The 25,413-nt window shown below is 43.5% G+C and overlaps 1 protein-coding gene across 10 annotated transcripts in view; it reads right to left on the bottom strand.

Annotated features, from left to right (window-relative positions):
• The window catches only part of nup214 (nucleoporin 214), a 33,969-nt gene extending 9,161 nt beyond the window's left edge, over positions 1-24,808 (bottom strand). For 3 of the 10 annotated variants that reach the window (XM_047809525.1, XM_047809524.1, XM_047809520.1), the window contains exons 1-36: positions 24,628-24,808; positions 23,878-24,073; positions 22,579-22,730; positions 22,281-22,479; positions 21,846-21,916; positions 21,685-21,748; positions 21,384-21,487; positions 21,188-21,294; positions 21,015-21,081; positions 20,562-20,688; positions 20,123-20,281; positions 19,476-19,920; positions 18,959-19,104; positions 18,761-18,858; positions 18,415-18,495; positions 18,131-18,280; positions 16,791-16,949; positions 16,146-16,249; positions 15,736-15,921; positions 15,548-15,633; positions 14,228-14,311; positions 13,777-14,043; positions 13,501-13,683; positions 12,786-12,888; positions 11,088-11,154; positions 9,779-9,854; positions 8,902-8,977; positions 8,748-8,818; positions 7,698-8,618; positions 6,979-7,482; positions 6,772-6,839; positions 6,384-6,540; positions 5,099-5,248; positions 3,804-3,975; positions 1,154-1,293; positions 6-39 (exon numbers count right to left, since the gene is read on the bottom strand). In XM_047809525.1, the coding sequence (XP_047665481.1) occupies positions 6-39; positions 1,154-1,293; positions 3,804-3,975; positions 5,099-5,248; positions 6,384-6,540; positions 6,772-6,839; positions 6,979-7,482; positions 7,698-8,618; positions 8,748-8,818; positions 8,902-8,977; positions 9,779-9,854; positions 11,088-11,154; positions 12,786-12,888; positions 13,501-13,683; positions 13,777-14,043; positions 14,228-14,311; positions 15,548-15,633; positions 15,736-15,921; positions 16,146-16,249; positions 16,791-16,949; positions 18,131-18,280; positions 18,415-18,495; positions 18,761-18,858; positions 18,959-19,104; positions 19,476-19,920; positions 20,123-20,281; positions 20,562-20,688; positions 21,015-21,081; positions 21,188-21,294; positions 21,384-21,487; positions 21,685-21,748; positions 21,846-21,916; positions 22,281-22,479; positions 22,579-22,730; positions 23,878-24,073; positions 24,628-24,660 (5,807 nt within the window). In that variant the 5' untranslated portion in view covers positions 24,661-24,808. Of the gene's footprint in view, position 1; positions 40-1,153; positions 1,294-3,803; positions 3,976-5,098; positions 5,249-6,383; positions 6,541-6,771; positions 6,840-6,978; positions 7,483-7,697; positions 8,619-8,747; positions 8,819-8,901; positions 8,978-9,778; positions 9,855-11,087; positions 11,155-12,785; positions 12,889-13,500; positions 13,684-13,776; positions 14,044-14,227; positions 14,312-15,547; positions 15,634-15,735; positions 15,922-16,145; positions 16,250-16,790; positions 16,950-18,130; positions 18,281-18,414; positions 18,496-18,760; positions 18,859-18,958; positions 19,105-19,475; positions 19,921-20,122; positions 20,282-20,561; positions 20,689-21,014; positions 21,082-21,187; positions 21,295-21,383; positions 21,488-21,684; positions 21,749-21,845; positions 21,917-22,280; positions 22,480-22,578; positions 22,731-23,877; positions 24,074-24,627 lie in introns of all 10 variants that reach the window. The other 7 variants (XM_047809528.1, XM_047809527.1, XM_047809526.1 and 4 more) reach the window with 4 other exon arrangements.
• Positions 24,809-25,413: the final 605 nt, after the last annotated feature.

The raw sequence follows: 25,413 nt of genomic DNA on the forward strand, positions 1-25,413 counted from the left end.
CTTACTGGTTGGTGTTCGTATTCACGAAGCCCCCGAAACCTTAAAAAAAAAACAACAATAAATAGTTAACAAACGGTAACACACACACACACACACACACACACACACACACACACACACACACAAAATCCGTCTGTCCCACCAGTGAGAAACGGCACGGTAATTAATTACAGTGTACACAGTTAAATTACTAATATGTCCCACATTCACAACGACTCGACATCAGCTTCTGCCTCTAACGCACACTACGGGGCGAGAAAGCAGCGGTGTTTGTGGTAAAAAACGTCTGGTTCTCTGTAGCAGTGTGTAATTACTGAGAAGTATCTAGAACGTTCTCGTCTCCCGGTCTCGTCTACTGTGTCTGAAGCCACACAAAGATAAATAAACCCGTTAGATTTGGTGTTTCTTTACACACGTCTGACATGCGAGTGTTTTTAAAGTATAATGTTGGTGGTTTCATGGTGTTTTATTGAAAATACCACTACAGTATGAGCGGATGTCGCTGGTAATATTTAAGGGTGTTCGATGGTGTTTTAGTCATTAGTCCTGATGGAAAAAATGAAATCCTGACAGTTTACTAGTGTTTATTAGTCTTAGGCGGATCGACGTGATCTTCATTTGTAAACTGTACATCTTCGGTGGAATGCGCATTAATAAGGAAGCTTAGAACTTTCTCATAAGGCGAACAACAAACCCAGGGCCCGGAGGGACAGAGCACTTCCTCTGGTGAGATTTATTTCAAACTGATGGAGAAAAACAGCGAGGGCTGATGAGCTTTTATCTGAGCAATCAGGCCGTTCCTCTCCCTCGACTTCACCGATCGTTCCCTTCGGTATAATAAAGCACGACGTGCGGGTGTAAACGCTGAGGCTCAGACAAATTCGTCTATAAAATCTTTCACGTTAGCATCGACGTCTGTACGGCTGCTCGAAAAGAAGCTCGCGATCTGTAAATTTACACCGATCGCGGTACCAGAGCGAGACAATGAAGAACGATAACACCTCTCAGGCTGGGAAAGAGATGTTTAATAGAAAAGTACATCGCTTACTCGCTAAACGGAAAAACGTCTGGCCGTCATCACGTCAGGGTTGAACCTGTAAACTTAAGCATGACTGCTGGGTGTGAAAGAGGCGGCGTGTGAGTGTGAACTCACCTCCGGAAGGACCGAAGCCTGAGAAGCCGGCGCTCTGACCTCCGAATCCCGGAGTCTGCTGAGCCAAACCTCCGAAAGTCGGGGTGTTGTTCTGAGGGGCCAGACTGCCGAAGGTGGGGCCGCTGGGGGGAGACGCGAAGCTGCAAATACGGAGGAGAAAAAACAAACATTATGACAAAGACATACAAACAAATCATTATTTTTAATCTTATTTTAGCACAAAATTTATTCACGGGCGTTCGTCTCTATAGTAACATTGTAAACGGTAATAAAAGTCAAGCGTGGAGTCGAATAACGAACACGATGAAATGTGCAATTTTGTATAAAAATTATGGGTAAAAAAAAAATATCAAAGAATTCAAATACATTCGATGTGAAAAATATGTTGATGGATATTTTAAAGCGGTTTATATTGATTCCTGACATTTAATGAGAAAAAATTAAATCTTGTAACATGAAGTAGAAATAAACCAGCTGGGACACACTAAGGTGGTGTGTGTGTGTGTGTGTGTGTGTGTGTGTGTGTGTGTGTGTGTAATCTGAAACAGGTGCATGCTTTTGGGATTATCTTTGCATAATCTAACCCTGCATTGCTTCACCGCTCCGAGTTAAACGGCTTCACGTGGAGCCCTGGAATGCGGAGGAGACGGACGAGAGCCGAAGTACACCAGAATAATCCCTTATTATAATCTGTTATTATTCCCCGATAATCTCACAGCATGAGAGTTTCCCATGAACAGACAGAGAAGTGATTTTTTTTTATAGAATCTGATCAGATGAGATGTCGAGTGACGTCGTGAATTAAAAAGTGGTGAATCGGTGAACACGAGTCATGTGGATTTGTGTGATTTTCCATCGTAAGAGGATCAACGTCCTTCTTGATACAGTACATTTGATTTACCTCGACGTTTGTCGTGGTCCAAAAACATTTAATATGCTTAAAGTCTGATAAATAAATAAACAATTAATAAAAAATACAACAGGCAAATATAAAGATTTAAAGCTTAGCAACCCTGAAAACCCATAAAATATAACCTATAAAACCAGACTCTTGTATTTAAAGTCACCTTACACTAAAATGTTTGATTTTGTGTGTGTGTATTTTGTGTGTGTGTATTTTATGTGTATGTATATGAGTGTGTGTGTGTTTATGTGTGTGTGTATATATGTGTGTACGTGTGTGTGTATATATATATATATATATATATATATATATATATATATATATATATATATATATATACACACACATAGATAGATACATACATACATACATATATATATGTGTGTGTGTGTATATATGTGTGTGTTTATGTATATATGTGTGTGTGTGTGTGTGTGTGTATGTGTGTATATTTGTGTGTGTGTGTATTTGTGTGTGAGTGTGTATTTGTGTGTGTACCTGTATTTTGCCCTGAGCTGTTTGGTTGCAGATGCATTACGTGACTGAGGTTCTTTAATTCCACTGAAGAGTAAAGTATTGGCACCCCTTTGTTTCTGCTACTAACAGATTCAGTGTCTATTGACCATTATTGAGTACCAACACTAACAGTTTCCTATTAGTTAGTGTTTGATTTTCTGAACCTTAAACACTGTTAATGCTCTGAAGAGACAAAATAGTGCCTTAAGTAAGACAGAAAGGTGTCGGCATATAAAAGGAGAGACGTTCGGGGTCCTGAACAAACAGTTCGTCTGGATGTCTGTCAGGTCACCAGCCCATAACCCTCAGCAGCACTGACAGACAGACAGACAGACAGACAGACATGAGTGTAGTGCTGCACGTCTCCAAACTCCACAGTGCTGCTCACTTTCCATTAGTGGGTGGAAGGAACACTGGGGGTCAGGGGGGAGGTTCTGTTTTGGGGCAAAATACATTATGCAGAGCAACAGATGGGCTTTAGTCTGTAACATTACACTTACAGAGTGACCTGCAGGGTGAATGTATAGAGTAGGGAGGATGGGAGGATAGAGAAGAATGAATGGGTTTGATGAAAGAACAGATGGATTAAAGAAATAAAAGAAAAAGAGATATATATAAAAAATGGATGGATTAAAAAGATGAAAAAATACAGCAATGAATTGTTGGAACTAAAGAAGATGAAATGGAAGGAAAGGTAGATAAATGGGATCAAACAGATGGCGTAATGGATAATGGATGGATTGGGAAAAACATGGATGGATGGATTCAATGAACGGATGGACAGACAAAAAGAAGGGATGCGTGGAAAGACTGAAAGAAAGAATGGATGATATATGGTAAGAAATGGACGAATAGATGGCTGGAAAGGTGGACGATGGATTAAAACGAACGGACGAAAGCTTCTTTCCTACCAAGAAGGGATGGAGGAAAGAGAATGAAACAAGAGATGGGCAGAAATAAAAGAAGTTAGGAAGGGAAGGAAAAGGGCTTGACGTGTCTGCAAGATCGATCGACAGACGGATGAAGACAGAAATATAAATATGTAAATAAAAATATGAATAAAGAAAAGAAATAAAAAATGAACAGTGCACCGTGACGTCCTTCAAGTCAAGTCGCTGTTGCAGCACACAGTGAAAGGAGACGACGTTTCTCCAGGACCTCAAACCACAATGTGGTCTGGATTCAGAACTGGGGTTTTACTGAGCCGTGTGTTACTGTGTGACTCCGTACCCGAATCCCCCGACGTTGGACGCTGACGTTCCCTCTCCAAACACTTTCCCTGTGGTGGAGCCCAGAGGACTGGTGAAAGCTGGAGCCGAGCCGAAAGTAGCATGACCTCCAAACGCCGGAGATCCTCCGAACGCAGGAGGACTTCCGAAGGCTGGACTGCTTCCAAACCCACCTACAGCGAATAAAATAAAAGCAACATCACCATGATTCAGCATCAGGAATTAACATAAAACTTTCATAAATATAACCGTTCGATTCTTTACTTTATTACTGTTACTGAAAAAATATGTAGAGAAATTATTAAATGGAGAAAATGGAAAACTTTTTTTTTTTTAAAGAAACAGACAGTAAATAACCTTTGGGTTATACATTTTTTTTTATAGAATATTTAAATCAAGTCAATGTAACAGCTTCATGAATTGAGAAAAATTGTTGTTATTATTAATAGTTAATGATAAAAAAAGTTTTATATCCTAACATTAATTAGTATTAGTATAATTGCACTCTGTGTAACGTACACACTCATGTTCTCATGGCCATTAAACACACGTTCATGTGAACTTTAGCCTCAGATAACACTCTAATCATAGGGGAGGAGGAGGCAGAGAGAGATAGATAGAGAGAGAGAGAGAGAGAGAGAGAGAGAGAGAGAGAGAGGACAGAGGAGAGAGAGAGATGGGGAGGGAGATAGAGAGGGGGGAGATAGAGAGATATAGGGGAGATAAAGAGAGAGAAAGAGAAAGGAGAGAGAGGGTGTGTGTGGGGGGGTGATAGAGTTGTGTTGTACAGAAGGCGTTCCCATGGCTGTGTATTGATCTGTAACTCCACTCGTCGTGGACAGCAAGTAAGGCTGAGCTCTGAAATTACAGCCGTCCTCCGCTCGCCGAGCTGAATAATTGATCACGCTTGTGGAATCGAATTACGCTCTCTCTGGATTGGCGCCATTAACGGCTAAAAAAATGAGACTCTCCCATAATTACGCGTGACAGACGATGCGGATTTATAACACGCAGTGGCGCAGGATGGAGCCGACTCCCAGATTCTCTAAATAAATCATCATACACATCGGTTATATGCACCGAATACGGGAGCATCGTTGCATCTTGACTCGATTAATTCAGTTTCTATAAAAAATATTTTACAATATATATTTTAGTACACACCAAGTGTGTATCATGGTAACAAACTGTTCAGGAAATTATTTAAAACTTAGTTACTGTTAAATTTTATGATATAGAGATGCGGCTTAAAGCACATCACGCTCCAGCTGTCGGGCCCCTGTTTTAGAGTCGTACCTGTTTTAGCAGGAGTGGAGAAGGAGCCGAAGCCCTGAGCGGCTACAGAACCCCCTCCGGCACTGAACGTCCCACTGGGCTTCTGCTCTCCAAACGTGACGCCTCCGAACCCGAACGTCTTCGCACCGGTGTTCCCGAAAAGGCTCCCACCTGTGTGGGGTTGGGGTTGGGGGGAAGAGTGAATAAATATGATATTATAATATTATATATAGGTATTTATATATATATATATTTATAGCACACCCACTAATACAGCTTATCATGTTAGTGCGAGACCAATACACACCCTGAGGATGTAAAAAAAATACAAGGGACTGTTTAATGGAGACTCCGTCCGTAGACATCCGTAAAAAAATGTCCGTGTGAATACACATGTTACTACAGAAACTATGGCATGAACGTGGATTAAAATCAGGCTGGAATCTGGACTCGGCTTTATAGGTTATAGCAGTTAGTGCTTGCTGAAGAGCGCGAGTGCGACAGAGTGAACTCTATTCTGAGTAACGTTGCCTCCCCTCACGTCACCTCCTGTCTAACCCTCCGCAGCCGAGTTAGGAGAACATCCACACTTTATCCAGCACATACCAAAGCAGCTATTTATTCCTCCGCTCTTTAACTGTGTGTGAACAGCAGTGTGTGTGTCTGCGCACCAGGTGAACTGTTACAGCTGACATAATGATAATAACATCAGTGTGTTACAGTTAGAGGGAAGCACCAAACATCTAATAAAGCTTTGTTACAAACCGGCAGCAAACCTGGAACTGGTGCTGCGGTGAACCGAAACACTTTCATACGGAGAAACGCTGAAACCGGCAGATATATTTTAATTTTTTTTGGAGAAAAAAAAAATCACTTTTGTGACTTTATAAGAAAGAAAAATGACATTAAAGGTGGGGTCTCCGACGTCTGAAAGCCAATGTTGACATTTGAAATCACCAAAACAAACACGCCGCTAACCCAAATGGGTCCCACCCCTGTATCGTCGATGTTTAAAACCGCTTTCTGCTAATGTCACACATGCGCACCGAACACTCTCTCCACCCATATCGACAAGACACTCCCCTTTCTGCTCACTGGCTACACGTTTGTTTTGATTTTTGTTTAGTTTGTCGTTCCGACTCATTTTCTGAAGCATTCCTCAAACATCGGAGACCCCACCTTTAAATTAGCTGCTGTTAGTTATTACAATGAGACCCGGTATTTCCTAACATCATGCTATGATGTAATTTATGTTTAGATTTTTTTTTGTCAGAGCACTTTCCAGTCTAGAACACAGAATCCTCACCAGTTTGATTGGTTTGACCGAAAGCGCCGGCGTTAGTGGATCCGAACGGGTTTTTGTTGGCGGCGTCTTCGCTCGGCTTGCCTCCCAAACCGCTGAAAAATCCTCCACTAGAAGAGCTGGGGGCCCCGGAGCCGAACAAACCTCCACCTGATGACGGCTGATGGGATAAAAAGACAGAGGATCGGATTATACACAAACGACACACCTGGATAAACACTGAGAAAAGTACAAAATGACACCACGACTCGTATGAATCACATGAATCGATCGAATGAATCGATGTCATTAAATCACGGCAGTTTTTAGATTCTAGGCTTCTTAGGTAACGCAGATAAAAAAAATAAAATCTGATGGAAATAATAAAGCTGAGAATTACTGAACACTTTACCTGGCCAAAGACGCTGTTGGTGCTCGGCTGCTGACCAAACACAGATGAAGAAGAGGTGCTGCCGAACACTGTAGGAGCAGGAGAAGAACCAAGCAACAACAATAAGGCACTCATTTACTAAGATCCTTAATCTAAACTAATAAAACAATGCTGTGGTGTAAAAAAAAAAAAAAAGCTTTCAGCTGTAACACAATATGAAGCTCATACTAGCAGGTTGTCCGAATCCAAATCCAGAAGACACGGTCGTCGTGGTCGTGTTCCCTCCGAATAAGGATCCCTGTCCGAACGTCGAGGTGCTGCTGCTGCTCTGCCCGAAAGCAGGAGCGCTGTTCTGCCCAAAGATGTTTGTCCCGGCATTCGCTCCAGAACCGGTACTGTTCGACCCGAACGAGAAGGAGCTGGCGCTGGTGGTGCTAACAGATCCAAAAAGCCCTCCTCCTCCTCCTCCTCCACTGCTGGATACCGGAGCAGGAGCCGTGCTCGGTGTGGCCGTCTGTCCGAACCCGGAGCTGCCCCCGAACGCAAACTGGTTAAAACTGAAGCTGCCAGCTGTGGGGAATCCCACAGACGTCGGCTGTCCGAAAACCGGTTTCCCAAAATTGGAAGTGGTGGAAGGAACGCCGAATCCCGAAGATCCGAACGCAGGGGTGGAGGAGGTGCTGATCGCCTGAGAGAACACTGAGGTCGGAGCCGGAGCAGATACGCCGGCGGCTAGATAACGACCGAAGGAAACATACAGTACATGTGACATAAATATTTAGATGTTGTTTAGGGATCCATTAGCAATTCAGATTTGTGTAAAATCAAGCAAAAGATGTGGTTTAACATTATGATAGGCTCATTAATATTCAGATGTATTTGCATAAATATTAAAATTCGAGCAGAGTCTCTGTGAATTTGAAACACAACGGGCGTAGCTGCTCTACCTGCTGTACTGATGACTGGGGTGAAGACGGTGACTGGTAACGTTGTACTGTTGGAGCTCACAGCTGGCTGGGTGAAGATAGATCCTGGAGTGGTGGAGGGTGGAGGTGGAGCTGCTGGTTCTGCTGCTGGTTGTTGTTGTTGTTGTTGTTGTTCTACACTAACTGTGGTAGCAGGCGTCGTTTCCTGGACGGGTTTCGATGCCGTCACGGGCACCGTCTCAGCCACGGATTGCACGGATGTGGGCGTGGCCTGGGGAACAGATGCGGTCTGTATCGCCGGAGTTTCAGGCTCTTCGTGTTTGATTTGTGAAGGCGGAGGTTCTTCTGTGACGGACGCTGGAGACGGAGTGGATGTAGAAATCGCAGAAGCTTCAGCACTCGGTTCTGAAGAAGGTTCTTCGGGTGTAGCGGTAGAAACCGACTCGAGTGGAGGAGAAGGTTCAGGTTCAGGAGCTTTCTCGGTTACGGGGGTCGTTTCTTTAGGAAGAGGAGTCGCGAGCAGGGAGCTGAAGGAAGGCACGGACGCAGACGATGAAGGCGTGAAGGAGAATTTTTTGCTGGTCAGCGATGACTCTGTGCTTTCAGGAGGCTTAAAAATTCCTGGATTTTTAGACGCCTCTAACGTAGAGCTGCTGGTCTCCGGGTTGATTCCAGCGGCGGCAGGTTTCGTAAGGTTTCCAAACGTGAACGCTGTGCCAGGAGCTACGCTTTGTGGCTTGAAGGTGAAGGTCGTACTGGGCTTTGGAGATTCTTTAACCTCATCTCCTGGGCCAACTCTGAGATCGAGGAAGGGGCCGAGAGAATCTTCTTGAGCTTTGAGAGCCTGAAACGAGGGAATCGTGGAGCTTTTGCCCGGTTCGCTCATCGAGTTCTGTGCAGAAGCAGCAGGTTTCAGTGGTATTTTACCCACCTGGGTCACACCTTAGTGGGTCAAAAATGTAGTGTGGGGGAAAAAAAAAGAAAATGACACAAGTTGGATTTTTATATACAGCAGTCAGGAATGCAAGAAAACCAAATCATTCTGCCTGTGTGATATAAAGTCACGGTTACTTTGAGAGGAACTCGCTCCTTGGGATTGAGATGATGTGGTGCTCAGGTTAAAGGGGAATCCTGCAGGTGATCTGCAATTAAGGTGTGGATGTTAATTATTGGATAAAAACAGAAACAAGATTATTTTATTAATAATCAATAAATACACACTCACACTCCTTTGCTGTTCTGGGCTTCCAGGGATGAAGACAAGCTGAATGGTGCAGCAGTGTCAGGTTTGGTTAGCTGACCTAAACACACACACAGGCACTTTATAAACACCACGAACAAACACTAACACTACTGCTAATGCTACTAACAATAACAATAATAATTATAAAGAACAAAACAAATATCTATTAGTTAAAGGTGAGGTCTCTGTCTTTTGAGGAACGCTTCGGAAAACCGCGTCGGGCCGCCCCACAAAACAAAAAAACGTGTAGCCGATGAGCGGAAAGGGGCGGGGCTTGTCGATATGGGCGGAGAGAGTGTTCGGTGCGCATGTGTGACATTAAATGGAGGATAAAAACAAAGAAAGAAAGAGAAGAAAGGCTTACGATAAGGACAAGAAGTAGGACGTGTTAATATAGGATCAGCTTTCCAGCGCTGGAGAGAACTGAACGTCTTCGGCGTGAAACGGAGATAAACCTCACGGTACAACACACAGTACTACAAACACACATTTGTATTACCATAGTGTTACTCATTGTGTTCATTTATTGATAAAAATATACCCTCGGTCAGCTGCCCCAGCAGGTTCCGCCATAATACTTGTCTGGTGTATGTGTGGGACGGAGCTATCAAAACAGGGGTGGGACCCATTTGTTTTAGGGGCGTGTTTGTTTTGGTGATTTCAAATGTCAACATTGGCTTTCAAACAACGGAGACCCCACCTTTAATCTACATTAAGGCGCTTTCACATATCAAACCTCGGTGAAACACCAAGCAAAAGACCTGTAGGTGCCAATACTTTAATCTCGTTCGGTGCTTTAAAATGAACAGAAACGATGAAAAAATATGAAATAAATCATTTAAAGAGAGGAAATCCTTACTGAACACAAAGCCAGGTTGAGCCGGAGCGCCGTCTGGGACCGGAGCATGAACCTTTATGGCGCTCTGGGTGGGGTTCTGAAGAGGATGGGGTTAAACGTGTTAATTATATGAAGGGATCCGGTGTAAAGGTGTAACATCAGTGTTCCTCATCAGTGTAGCTTTTATTTAAAGACATATTTGTTATTGTTTTTGCTGATATTTATAAATACAAAGTCAATATAAATAAAACATGAGTAACTTTTAAAGGCATCTCTCACAGATGTATTCAGATCTTCATGAATTAAAATTATTCTCACGTGCAAGTATTTATTAAATAATTCAACGAATGAAACTTTGTGTGTAAAAGAGTTTATTTTATACTCAGTTTATCCTCATGTGTAAATAAAACACGACCTTTGAGTGACCCCGTGTGTGTGAGTGAAGACGCCGGGGTCATTAACACCATCACATGTTTCACTGTAGTATTTCAGACAGCTCTGGGGTATTTCACATTACTGCCCCAGCGTCTCTTTACTAACACCATGAGACAGACGACGCTGTTTCTGCAGCTTTTTTTGACAAAGGTATCTAAGAGAGCTGTAATTGTCCACTACGACTGTTGATTGTTTTACTGTAACAGCACAACACAAGGTTTATTCCTTATAGTTTTACAGTATAACTAATTACACATGCAAATTATAAAGAGAAAAAATGCACACACACACACTCTCACTCTCTCACACACACACTCACTCTCTCACACACACTCTCACTCTCTCACACACACTCTCACTCTCTCACACACACTCTCACTCTCTCACACACACTCACTCACTCTCACACTCACTCACTCACTCTCACACTCACTCACTCACTCACTCTCACACTCACTCACTCACTCACTCACTCTCACACTCACTCTCACACTCACTCTCACACTCACTCACTCACTCTCACACTCACTCACTCACTCTCACACTCACACTCACTCTCACACTCACTCACTCACTCTCACACTCACTCACTCACTCTCACACTCACTCACTCACTCACTCACTCTCACTCTCACACTCACTCTCACACTCTCACACTCACTCACTCACTCTCACACTCACTCACTCTCTCACACACACACACACTCACTCTCTCTCTCTCTCTCTCACACACACACACTCACTCTCTCTCTCTCACACACACTCTCTCTCACACACACACACTCTCTCTCACACACACACACACTCTCTCTCTCACACACACACACACACTCACACACACACACTCTCTCTCTCTCTCTCTCTCACACACACATATACACTTTACAGTACTTACTTTTTTAGCCTCCACGCTTGCCAGAACCTGCTGAAATGTTTGATCTGCAGATGAAGAAATGGAGCTGCTGCAAAACAGAATAAAAACGTTATTATTTTAGCACGTTTTTAGTTCGACAGAAAAGAACCACTGTTTATAATTAATGGTTCATGATACAGCTGTATACTACACTCTATAGCCAAAAGTTTGTGCACCCCTGACCATTACATTCATACGTGAACATCATGTGGGCGTGTGGTAGCCTAGTGGTTAAGGTGATGGGTTACCAATCGGAAGGTTGTGAGTTCAATCCCAGGTCCACCAAGCTGCCACTGTTGGGCCCCTGAGTATGGCCCTTAACCTTCAATTGCTGAGTTGTATAAAATGAGATAATGTAAGTCGCTCTGTATAAGTGTGTCTGCTAAATGCTGCAAATATAAATGTAAAACTTGGTGAACGTCTGCTTGCAGATTTATTCTTCATTTGTTGTCATAAATAAACTCCAGACTTCTTACAGTCGACATACACTTTGCGATAGTAAAGTCGACAGGTCGTCGGTGAAGCGGATCGTTTTCTTACGCAGCAAAAAAAATAAATGTTAATAGTCCCACTGGCAGAAAAATCCACACAGTCGATATTACACTCTGCCTCAGCACACTAACATTCTGCTCCTTACACGTTTCTGTGCCCTTTTCCTCCCTGTGTCAGTGTTCGGTTTGTGTACTCGTCAAAAGCCCTGAATAATAACGGAGCAGCACACAAACAGATTTCTGCTTATAGAGAAACAGCCCTCAAGGGGTTTATATCTGAATATTCAACACATCAGCAGAGTCAGAGAGAGGGAGAGAGAGAGAGAGAGAGAGAGAGAGAGAGAGAGAGAGAGAGAGAGAGAGAGAGAGACAGAGAGTGGGAAAGAGAGAGAGAAAAAAAAAGAAACAAAAAGTGAGAATAAGAAAGACAAAAAAAAACAGAGGGTGGGAGAGAGAGAGAGAGAAACAAAAAGTGAGAATAAGAGAAAAAAAAACAAAACAGAGAGACAGAGAGAGAGAGAGAGAGAGAGAGAGAGAGAGAGAGAGAGCTCTACTGACCCCTAATGATGAACTCAAGCAACATAATGTGTTTCTCTACTTGACCAAATAACACTATGTTCCATGTTTACATCTATATGTCAATTATAAAGAATGGAACAGAGTCTGTGTGTGTGTGTGTGTGTGTGTGTGTGTGTGTGTGTGTGTGTTGTGTGTGTGGGTACGCGCATGTTTTAACCTTCCTTGCCAGTGTGCGTCTTTGTGCTGCTTACTGAAGCTGAATTATTATGGGCAACACATCACTCCGCTGATCGATGCACACAGGGCAGAGAGAGGACACCAAGGGACAGACCACACACACACACACACACACACACACACACACACACACACACACACACACACACACACACACACACACACACACTCTTCTGCTGCCTCCTGTGCAGATTTTTGTTCCTAGCTTGGCATCAGTAAAAACGCACACACACACAAAATTCCAAGCTTGTGCACTATGTGTCTGAAACAGAGCGCCTGTCAATCTCGAACGCTCATTAAAATAAGCCACGCCCACCCAGACAGCACTCAGCAAATCTGTGTAAGATTAGAACAATATTTTATTAATAAACTTTTCTAGTTATAAAGGAGATAAGCCAAAGCTGCACCTGACTGGTACAGAGAAGGTACTGACCTGGGGTCAGTGGGAACAGGCGCCGGGGCTCCGTTATCCTTCAGCTCCTGTACGTTCACAACCTGAGGCACGTTCTTCAGTGTGAGTTCAGTCAGATTTGCAACTGCAACACAATACGCATTTATCACGTTTATCAAAATTTGTTTGTTTATTTTAGCGTTAAAATATATCCATTTTATTTACAGTAAAAAAAGTAACATTTATCGTAAGTTTAAAAATATTTTACAGTAAAAACATTTTTAAATAAAAAAAGAAAAGTTAATTTTTTTCCCCCAAAGCTGACATACAAAGAGAGAGAAGGAGAGAGAGAGAGAGAGAGGGAGAGAGAGAGCAAAAGAGAGAAGGAGAGAGAGACAGAGTGAAAGAGACAGAGTGTGAGAGAGAGAGAGTGAGTGTGAGAGAGAAAGAGAGAGAGAGAAAGAGATGGAGAGGGAGAGAGAAAGAGGAGAGAGAGAGAGAAAGAGAAGGAGAGAGGAGAGAGAAGGAGAGAGAAGGAAAGAGAGAGGAGAGAGAGCGAAAGAGAGAAGGAGAGAGAGAGAGACAGAGAGAGAGATAGAGAGAGAGGAAGAGAGAAGGAGAGAGAAAGAGACAGAGAGAAAGAGACAGAGAGAAGGAGAGAGAGACAGAGAGAGAGAGACAGACACAGAGAGAGAGAGAGAGAGAGAGAGAGAGAGAGGAAGAGAGAGAAAGTGAGAGAGAGAAGTATTTCTCATACTTGGGGTTTGGCTGTTCATGTGTCGGTTTAAAGCGGCTCTTCCTGCAGCCTGAGCCGGGGGAAGAGCAGTGGGCGTGGTCTTCTCATGACACACGGCTTTTTCTGTAGGAGGAGGTCCATGTGTCACTGTCTTTGTGGCCAGTGCTGTGCTGTCAGCGCTGTCCATGTTTATCTTAGGAACTGCTGCAAAAAATATATAATAAAAAAAAAACAAAAAAACAAAAGTGAGGTTTGGTTATAAAACGTTTCTCTGCCGTCGCCATCATCACAACTTACTGTGAGGTCCAGTGCTGATCCCTGACCACTGCATCGCTCCGGGGAACGACGGCACCGACTCCATGACGGACCGAGGCAGAATGGATGAAGTGCGCACTACGGCCGGGTGTCTCGGGGGGTTCGGGACAGGCTGAGGCACTTCCACTTCCTCAGGCACAGACAGCGAGTCATCACACTCAGGAGGCTGATACTGAGACGAGGTGGAGCTCACGTCGTCCAGATCCTCAAAGTATTTGGGGGAGAGGAAAGCTGATCTCGATAAGTTACCTAAAAAAAAAAAAAAAAAAAAAAAGAAGAAAGAAAAAAAGCTATCACAATTCATTCCTCATCCCCCCCCCCTCCACACACACAGAGGAGGATCATGGGTAAACACGACTTAGTGAGATCTTAGGGGTCTTTAATAAACACCCATTACACCCCCTGATTCCCGTTGTTGTGTATGAAGCGATACCTGGAGCTGTGGATCGTACAGGTGGAGTCTGACGCTTGGAAAGGAAGTTCCTCAGCTGAGATTGCTTCACTGGCGTCATCTTAGCTGGAGACGACACGTTTATGCAGGAAGAGACACGGACATCAGTCAAATGAAATGGGATCTTCCTCGGGACCTCTTACTTATTCGGTTCTTCTAACGTTCCTTTTTAATTCGCTTTAAAACCTCGACGCTCGTCTACAGCACCGAAAGCGAAGTGAACTCGATCTCTCTGCTGCCAAAATATGACGTCATAATACTGGCGGTTTTATGCAAAACTGCAGCAGGTTCGGAATAAATACACGAGCGCACGCTGTGAACTGAATTATACAGAGTATTTAAGTGACATGACGTGACATACGGCTAAGTACGGTGACTCATACTCAGAATTTGTTCTCTGCATTTGACCCATCCAAAGTGCACACACACAGCAGTGAACACACACACACCGTGAACACACACCCGGAGCAGTGGGCAGCCATTTATGCTGCGGCGCCCGGGGAGCAGTTGGGGGGGTTCGGTGCCTTGCTCAAGGGCTCCTCAGTCGTGGCCGGCCGAGACTCGAACCCACAACCTTAGGATTGCGAGTCAGACTCTCTAACCATTAGGCCACGACTTGCCCATGTAGCAAAATGCCCACTGCATGGAGAGATTTCAGAAGAAAGTTCTCTTATTCTATAAAAAAAAAAACTATAAAACAAATTTAAACTATCAGCGGTTTAAAAATTTAAAGTAAATAATTAAGGGACCGCCTAAGGAGAAACCCGATGGTACAAACCCCTTCAGGAGGTGGTCTGGGACGCGTTACAGATGAAACTGGACAGGTGTAAATGAATGTGGTTGTTCGAGCCACATACGTCAGCGCTATACTCCTCCCAAACGGAACTACGTCACTCGCAGTTGATCTTTCACCCAGGCGTCTCGTGGGGGCTTAAAACGCGCTGCTGCTGTCAGCGAACAATAAACGCTGTTTTTTGTAGCATGAACGTCGTAACCAGTTTTTTGTCTTCTTTTTTATCGCGTTCTGAAAACCGCGTACACCAAAGTGTGTTCTGTTTCAGTTACCCTGGAAATGAGGTAAAATATATTATCATTTTGGGCGGGAGTAGAAAGATCGGATCGATATCCGATTCGCCGAGACGCGTTTATGTGGCCTGATGTAAAAGGAACAGTTTTAACAAATCAGATAGCTATCGGATCAGAGACGACTCACGAAGTGACCGGGTGTAAAAAGGCTTCAGTCGGTGGACAGTGAGAGAAAATAATAACGGTTTGTTTGTAAGATGTGATAAAAGAGCTTACATGGAGATTTAGAAGAAGCTTTGGGTGCCGTATCCAGACTCGCCTTCAACAAGGCGTTTTTCAGACTCTCCAGCTCGCTATCCAAACTACAACACACACACACACAGACACACACACACCTTTATATGCGCACTAGGGTCAAACATAAGTAGGGAGTGCTGAATTAAGTGTGGCATTATGGTATTTACCCCTGTGAGGATGATGAAGGTGATGGTGAGGAGGTGGATGAGAGCTGACTGGAGGTTTTGTTGTAGAGTCTCAGGCTCTGCAGGTCTCTCACCAGATGCTCCAGCTTCTGTTTCTGCTGGTTGATGATGTCCATGTTGTTGGCCAGAGCTGTGTAAAGAGCCTCTCGCTCAGGGACAATCATGTATCTGGGAAAAAAACGCAAATAAACTTTGAGTTTTATATCTATATACGTAACACAATATTGTTGTTTGTGTTTACAAAAACAAGGTAGCGATCAATTCACCTGTTTACATTCAGCCTAAATAAACGACACAGTACAAACCCCCAAAATATTCTCTTTAATGCTTTATACACAAGTCTATTTTATTTAATTAATTTTTAAGGTTTTGGAGGATTATGGTGCACATACTTCTGTTTTCTCCTCTTCTCCAAATGTTTTTCCCATTCCAGGTCTAACACGTCGTTAACGTCCTCCACGGTAAACTTGACGTACTGGTACAACCTGCGGATTTCCTGTTGAAACAAACACGTGCTTTACAACACCGACACTGCGATAATTCATAAATTAAACCGGATTGTAAAGGCTTATGAGTAATATCTGCTCCTGGGGCTTACGACTACAGTCACTATGTAATAACATTCATCCATTCCCGGGTCACGGGGAGCCATCGGGCATCGGGGCAGGATACACCCTGGACGGAGTGCCAACCCATCACAGGGCACACACACACACTCATTCACTCACACACACTACGGACAATTTTCCAGAGATGCCAATCAACCTACCATGCATGTCTTTGGACCGGGGGAGGAAACCGGAGTACCCGGAGGAAACCCCGAGGCACCGGTGAGAACACGCAAACTTCACACACACAAGGCGGAGGTGGGAATCGAACCCACAACCCTGGAGGTGTGAGGCGAACGTGCTAACCGCTAAGCCACCCTAAGCCACATAGTATACACATTTAACAATGAATAGCACTGGGTTGTCTGCTGAGGTGTATGTGTGTGTGTGTGTGTGTGTGTGTGTGTGTGTATACAAGGAGGCTTCAACCTTGAGCTGGCTCTCAGTACGTGGGTCCAGTGGTTTCTTGTACAGGAGCTGGAGGTAACCTTTGTCTCTGTACAATTCTCTCTGAGCTCGAGCTTCTTCTGCTCCAGCAAACCCCTCCAGCAGCGTCGTCTTCAGAGTGCTGACGTCACCGTGCATGGACTGAAACAAATAGACTGTTACTTTACCGAGCTGAAACCCTGAAACTGTGGCATTTTAAATACGCTGTCAGTTTTATTTATATTTGTTAAATCTCTCTCTTCTCTCTACCTGTTAAACCTGCCCCCCATGTTCGATGTTATTTATTCCTTACTGCACATTTGTATTAAACCTTATGCTGCGACTTCATGTCAACTTAAAGTTGCGGTCTTCATTGTTTGAGAAACGTTTCGGAAAAAAACGATTGGGGACGACAAACAAAATAAAAACTAATGTGTAGCCAATGAGCGTATTGCCTTGTCAATATGGGCGGAGAGAGTGTTCAGTGTGCATGTGTGACGTTAGCAGAAAGAGGTTTTAACATCGACATGGAGGATAAAAACAAAGAAAGAAAGAGAAGAAAGACTTACGATAAGGACAAGAAGTAGGACGTGTTAATATAGGATCAGCTTTCCAGCGCTGGAGAGAACTGAAGGAGCAGGAAGTTGGCCACATATTCACAGGTTGGAGTTTCCCGAGTCAATAACTCCTGAGCTAAACGCTGTTACTACACAAATAACACCTCTTTTCTATCGTAGTAATGTACAGAGGCAGCTACAACCGCGTTTTGTGTAGTAACAGCGTTTAGCTCAGGAGTTATCGACTCGGGAAACTCCGACCTGTGAATATGTGGCCGACTTTACTTAAGACGCCGAGGCGCTTTTTTCCTTCTCGATAGGTGAGTAACGTTGGTTTTGCTTTGTTACACAGAACTAATATATGCCTTTGTCCTTTACATCATTATGCTTGTGTGGCATTTTTGCTTGTTTGTTTATCTACAATCGTATTGTTCTTCCCTTCAGCTATGATAAAGACACGTTTCTTTCCATTACTCGCCCGGGTTACGTATGTATGTGTGGGCGGAGCTATCGATACAGGGGTGGGACCCGTTTGCTTTAGGGGTGCGTGTTTGTTTTGGTGATTTCAAATGTCAACATTGGCTTTCAAACAACGGAGACCCCACCTTTAAGATTTACAGACTAAACCCAACACTGAGTGTTAATGTATCCTGCACTAAACCCTACACTAAGTGTTATTATGTACGTCATTAATGCACTAAACCCGAGCGCTCTACATTTGTGCACTAAACCCTACACTGAGCGTTAGCGTGTACTTCATTTGCATTTTTCGTCATTTAAACACACCTCTGTGGTCTCCTTGATCTCCAGCGTGAACCTGTGCAGGTCTTCGCTCTCTTTGCGTAGCTCCCTCATCTCGTCCGAGCTCCCTACGCAGAAGTCCGCCCCCTTCACGCGTGTCTTCAGCTCGTCCATCTCCTTCTTGAAATGAGAGATCTGTAGAGGACAGAGATCGAGAAACGGTTAATAAAACGCTAACCAAAAAAATGTATATATTAACACTTTCCCAGAGATTTACATATTCGTATTAGGATATCGCTGATCAAAGGCACGTCCTGTCACAGACTCACTTCTTCCTGTATTCCGAGGATCACAGGATCGATGTCTTTTGTCTGCTGCATCTTTTTCTCCACAAATTTCGCAGAAGAAAGCTTCGAGACATAAACATATACCGTCAGATCGTACGTTATACGTTTGAAACACTGAGCAATGAGAAGTGAATGTAACTAGATGAGTCTCGTAGCTCTTTAGTGCCTTTAAATACCGTTTCTACGGTAGAACTAAATTGCTGATTTAAAAAGTAAACGCTTTACGTGATTGATGTCTCATCAGCTCTGTGACACAGTGATTAATCCAGGGGGGAAAAAAAATCCCTGGATGACTAACGAGCGTGTGTGAAGGTGTAAGTGTGTGAACCTGTGTCGAAGGAGGAGCGGGCGAAGCGGTTGGAGCCGGAGCAGTTTTCTGCACTGCGGCAGATGGAGTGCTGTTCTGAGCAGGGGCAGGACGGGTCACTGTTCTCACACACACACACACACACACACACACAGCTGAATAAATTTCAATTCCTGAACATGTGCATGTATGTGAAATGGACTGAATCATTGTGTATACCTGTGGGGGGTGCAGCAGGTTTGTTGATGGCAAACGCTTGTTTGGGCAGAGCGCTCGATTCTAGAGCTGCTGGTTTGGGAGTGGAGGTGAAGGAGAAGGGCTGGGAAGATGGAGTGTGTATGTTGGGAGTCTCTGCTGCTAGAAACCTGCGCGCGTGCACACACACACACACGGCAGGTTAACATACAATCTAACAAACATTTAAATATCCATGTGTGTACATCAACACAATTACACTAACCTGTTCAACTATAATCTGTTCAGTGTCACAAGTGTCAGTATAAGGAATTAATCCCAAAGTGGGTGTGGCCTAAAGGATGGATTTTTGTTTATTTGTTTATTTGCATTATGTCGCCCCCTATAGGTGGAAAGGTGGAAGCGAAATGTATGATGGTTCTACTTGAACTTTGTTTATTTGAAATCTGATTACAGACAGATTTATTTAAAGCAGGTGATGCAATCTATGGTTTAAATTTAGGGGAATAACGCTATCTCAGAAAGTGTGACATCCTCTCACCGATCATTCAGGTTGACTCGAACGTTAGGCGTCGGCGGCTCGGCTCCACCCTTCAGCAGAGGGATGGGAGAAGCTGTAGCTGTAGCCATGAGCCCCGAGGCACTAGTGCCCTCCGTCGGGGGTTTAGCGCCGGCGAGACTGCCGAAGGTGAACGCGGGAAGGCCGGGTGCCTCGCTTGCAGGTTTAGGAGCTGCGAAAGAGAAGCCTGATGCAGAGGGAAAGATCGAAGGGGCGGTAGAAGCAGCACTGAAGGAGAAAAGAGAGGATGTGGTGGAGGGAAGACTGAAGGAAACACCCAAGGAGGAAGAGGCCGGAGCTGCTGGTGCGGCTGAAGTAGTAGGAGGGGCAGAAGAGGAAGCAGGGGTGATAGAGGGCACTTGGAACGATGGGAAGACAGGAGGAGGTGGTTTGGATGTGGCAGGAGCTTGAATTAGAGGCAGCGACTCTAAAATGAAAGGAATCGAAAAAATGAACGTCGTATATTTACGTCTAGTAGAATTTAATAATTATTATAATTATTATAAGTATTGAAATTGATCCTGGTCAAATGAAAAATCTTTTAACATTTTAACAGATATTTTAACATTTATCACAACAATCTTATTAAGAATTCGATCCCATTTAAACACAAATGATCTGTTCCTTACTCTGTAGCGGCGGTCTCTCTCCGCTCTGAGGCAGGCTGCCTGGGGACACGACCAGCTGTTTAACCCCGGGGTTCACGTTGATGAGGGAGAAAGGACACAGCACTCCGTCAGTAGAGAGGATCAGCAGCGTGGGAGCCGGCGGGAGCTGCTTCTCGTCGGCTGTGAAATAAGGTCGTTAAGGGTCATAGAGGTGTTATGAAGCAAATGGATTCAACGTACAGGCAGAGAACGGAGTCAGTTTCAGACTGTTTTAGCGCCTAACATTAAAAACAGCGCTCCTACAGCACTTAATGCAGCCCTGTGAGAGACCGTCCTCCGGTTCAACACACTCTTTAACACAGAGAACACACACCGTAGTGTTTATACATAAAGTCTACACCGTTAACACCTAGCAGTTTTCCGCTTTAGCTCAGGGTGTGTTTCAGACTCGAGCGCTTACATATGTATATCTCGCCCTGACTGGTGTAGTCGATGGCCACTCCTACGGGAAGCGTGTCGTCGTTGTTCATAGTGACAGGAAGTTCCCCTCGGCTCGCGTCCTCCAGCAGCCACAGCTCCCAGTTTGTCTGTGTGAGAGTGTAAGAGACAAAGCGACGAGCGGTCGTTAACTCGGCGATCGATCGACGGTGTTTGACTCGAGCGTGAAGATGTTCCAGAAAGCATGCTAATTAAATCCAGGATTGTTTAACATCAACTTGCTGAAACTAGCCAGAGAGAAGCATGAACACAAACTGAACACTAATTATTGTCCCTGTAAAACACTTCCTTCCTTATTTCTATTTCTATGTTTTATTATATTCGGATGCATAAGTTATTCAATAAAATGGCCTTTTCCTCATCCTTTTGCCATCATTATTTGGATGCTCAGGATCAGTTAAATGTGCTCCGTTACCTTGTCCTCCTGTTTAGCGATAATGCTGACTTCGATAGAGGCAGCCGAGGCAGCGAGGATCAGATCCCTGCGTCGGAGGAAAAAAAAAAAAAAACAAGGCAGGATGAAATGAATCCTCTCGGATCTGTGTGAACTCTGGTTTCGTTCCCGAACTCTGAGCGTATCTGTCTCACCAGTCCTCGATGTGGTTCAGGAAGTAGTGATGCTGTCTCTCGGTGCACGACCCGAACACGATGTCGCTGAAGTTCAGGAACTTGTCCTCTTTCTTCTCGTCTTTCTTCTGCACGAACGCAACAGGACACGAGTTTAAATCTTAAAAAGTCTTTACTTACCGCTGTGTACAGACACCGTTGGAGGAAAGAGACTTACGGGAAGTGACACCATGACGAGTTCGGGCGGAGTCTCGGGAGAGCCGTCGGCCGCCGCGTACACCACGGCGAAGTTGTATGTACTTAACCATAACACGTCCAAAACTGGAGGGTGGGGTGGGTGGGGATACAACAGTACACACCATTAGCCACAACCCATGTTTATATTACAGTAAATAATGATCAGTTTCACCACAGCTTCAAATCTACAGCTAAATCAGTCGCATACTAACAGTCGCAATGCTAGATAACGTTAAATAACCAGGAAACAGGACTAACTGTCGTCCATCATTAAACGTTACCTTTAACAGGATTGTCTGCCGTGTAGAAACTCGGACATGGGATCACCTTCTTCTGCTGCAGATCCTGGAGATAAAAAAACAACACGTCACAGACCGTCGAAGACGAAGAACACCGAAGGAACGTTAGCGTTGTAGAGAACGGGGATTAACGAGACACTTACGGGAGTGTACTGAACCACGGTGGCGTCCTGTTTCCCAGCAGCAATCTGCTTTCCTTTAGGACTCCAGCAAACTACACAACAGAAACACACCTTTTATCACATTCATAGACTTTTACTTCTCACTCAACTGCTTTTGTCAGGTTTAGAAATGTTTAAAGACTGATATATAAATCTAATAGGTATAAAATATTTCGAGTACATTTTATTGTTTTGCCAATTAATTCATAGATCTAGTTATAATGCAGTAATTACAAGTCATTAATTTATTAATAACACTAAACTATCGATATCACAACGTTATGTTGTAATTTGATTTACAAATGTATTAAATAAAAAAATAATAACTTCAAATCCTCTGAAAGAAGCTGATGGTAAATGTTGATATGATCACTATAAAAATGCCTGAACAATTTAGATGTGTGAGAACACACTCACTGCAGGTGATGCCAACGGAGGGAGGAAGCTGAGCCACCGGTACGATTTTGTCTGTCACATCCAGCACCATCATACTGCCATCTGAAAGACAAGCTGCGACTCTAAACGCTTCTACCGGACTCCATTTTAGATCCTGAACCAAAGTGTCTGGCTGGGAGCCTGCTTTAAAGGACGCGAACGGACGCTTATCCTGTCTGGACTGTGGGGGGAAAAAATAATAAAGTGAGCCTGTTGGAGGTTTACAGTGAAGGAAGGTGATGGTGAGTTTTTGTTTTTATTTAAAATGGTAGAAGTTTACCTTGTTGAAGAAGGTGCGGACGTCGTAGAAGTCTAGTGTGAGAGAGGCTTCCTCGCTGGCACCGCACACTGACAGGGTGAGCTCATCACTGCTGAGAGCAAGGTGGTGCACGGGCAGGTCAACGGTCAGCGCCTGGCACTGCACACCCTCCACTACAGGATGTGACACGGTGACATCAGCAAATCTTTATTTTGTACATTTATTTCTACATATTGTACATTCTAGTACAGTACAGTACAGCACACAGAGCAGCGTCAACATGTACACAGTTCTCTAGTGAGGAAAGAAGCCGAATGTGTGTGAGTGTGTGAGAGAGTGTCCCCACTCTTGTCGATGACCCCACACACCCCTCACACACACTCTTCACCCTCCTGCCGTCTGGTAAAAGGTACCGAAGCATTCGGGCCCTCACGACCAGACTGCGTAACAGTTTCTTCCCACAAGCCATCAGACTTCTCAATAACCGAACTGTACTAGACTGAGCACAACATACACACACATCATCTGTATGGACTGCATAGACCCTCACAAAACACACACACTGTTTTGCACACTTTTCTGCTGTTTTTGCACATATTGGACAATATCTCAGTCATCTGCTATTTTTTGCACAACTCCATATATAATCCAAAGGACCTGCTGCTAAGAACCTGCTGCTGTTCACTCTTTTACTGCACAAAATATTGTTTGACCATTCAGTATTTACACCGGTCAATCGGCGCTGTTTCTGTTACTGTCTTTTGTGTATTGCATTTTTTGTACTTTTTGTATTGTCTTGTAACTTAATGTCTGCACTGTTTTTTGTCCTGCACTGTCTTTTGTCCTGCACTGTCTTGCTTGTCTTGTCCTGCACTGTTTGCACCAGGTTGCACAGTTGCACTTTATGTGGCTAAGACTACTTACATGTCCTTAGCCCTGTCTTTGTTTTATGTAGCACCTTGATCCTGGAGAAACGTTGTCTCATTTCACTGTGTACTGCAACAGCTATATATGGTTGAAATGACAATAAAAAGCTTCTTGACTTGACTTGACTTGAGTGTGAGTGTGCATGAGAGTGTGTGCGTGAGAGTGTGTGCGTGAGAGTGTGTGGTGTTGCACATTACACACAACTAATCAGCAACCAGTCACAGCCTAACAAGCTCCACCCATAAGCCAACTTTTTGTGCACTTTTCTGGCCACAACATAAAGGATCATGAAAGCTGCAATCTGATTGGCTGCTCACGCTTCTATTCTCTCTTGCTCTGTTTTTCAGCATCACCTTCTTTAAACGTTATTAAACGTCATTATGAATATGTTACCTATCTCGTTGGGGTTTCCAGTGACCTTCCCTGCACTGATGATGTCATCAGTAACAAACACCTTGAGCGCTTTGCCCTGGCTGACAAACGTCAGGCCGAATTTATTGGAGATGGCGAGGAGACTCGAGCGCCCCCTAGGCAAATCATCAGGGGAGGCAAAGACACGGATTTTCTTCATCTGACGGAACTGAAAATCCTGATGGAAAAGATAAATACACATAATTTATTATCGTAAAATATAATTCATTACTCAACAACCTCTTTAAAAGCATATATACATATATAAAAATCAGACATTTAATCGAATCAATAGCAGCACTCACGCACTTGACAGGTTCGAACAACCGACACACGAGTCGATTCTCATTTGATAAGATAAAAAACAGATCGATTCATTTCATTAAAAAAAATGAATAAAAATACCTAAAATCTATAAACATAAGATTTTTTTATGCAGTAAAATGCAGTGTGTAGATTTAAGTGTCTGATATGAACGTATAAAGATATACAAATAAAGCTGACAGATATAAAGATATAAAGTTAATTGTGGTTTTAAGGTAGATTTCTGACACACAACTGAACACATTCGGCGCCTTTATTACTGTAAAAATCCAACATTATTACAGTATTTCTACTCGGTTACGCCGGCTAGCATGTTAGCTAACAGAGCTGTGAAGACGACTAGCTGTTAGCATGTTAGCAACATTAGCACTGCTAGCTCACAGAATCAGCTAGAAATCAGTTGTTTACCTTCATTTCCCTCTCGGGAGTGTCGTCCCCCATCCTGTTATTTATCCAGGCGAAATATTATATTTAAAAACGTTTAAATATTAGCATTAGCTAGAAAGGTAACAAGTCCACGCGCAGTTTGTTTATTCCATTTGGCGAGAAAAGAAACTGCATCGCGCGCACCGTGTGTATGGAACCCTAAGAGGGTCAAGTTTCCTGCATTAACCAAGCGGTGTTTTTTTTTTTTTCAGAATCGGAATTGGAATCAGGTTTATTCCCTGTAGGGTTTACATGTGCAGGAATGTGTCTTGGTGTGTTGGTGCATAGTGATAATGATAAAGAAGATACATTGATATAAGTAAGAAACAAAGGTTATTTTAAAAAAAGTGTATAAAGATTTTTTTATTGGATTTTTACAATTGACATCGTCTCAAAGCAGCTTTACAGAACATAAACATAGAACAAAAGGTTCATATAAAGAATAATATAAAGATTAATATGATACAGAATTCAAGATTGATGTTAGATATATTGAAATGTGTATGTATTTATCCCCAATGAGCGGTGTTGTAATGTAACGGAGTACAAATACTTCGTTACCGTACTTAAGTAGAAATGTTACGTATCTGTACTTTACTTCGCTATTTAAATTTATGTCAACTTTCACTTTTACTCCACTACATTTCCTAGATAAAATGTATACTTTTACTCTGTTATATTTCCACTAAGCATCTTCGTTACTCGTTACTACAAAATAAACTCAGAAGAAATGTGTGTGACTGTAAGGGAGGTTTGGTGTATCACTGC

This window comes from Tachysurus fulvidraco, chromosome 26 (assembly GCF_022655615.1).
Source record: "Tachysurus fulvidraco isolate hzauxx_2018 chromosome 26, HZAU_PFXX_2.0, whole genome shotgun sequence".
In the NCBI taxonomy this organism is placed as follows: Eukaryota; Metazoa; Chordata; class Actinopteri; order Siluriformes; family Bagridae; genus Tachysurus; species Tachysurus fulvidraco.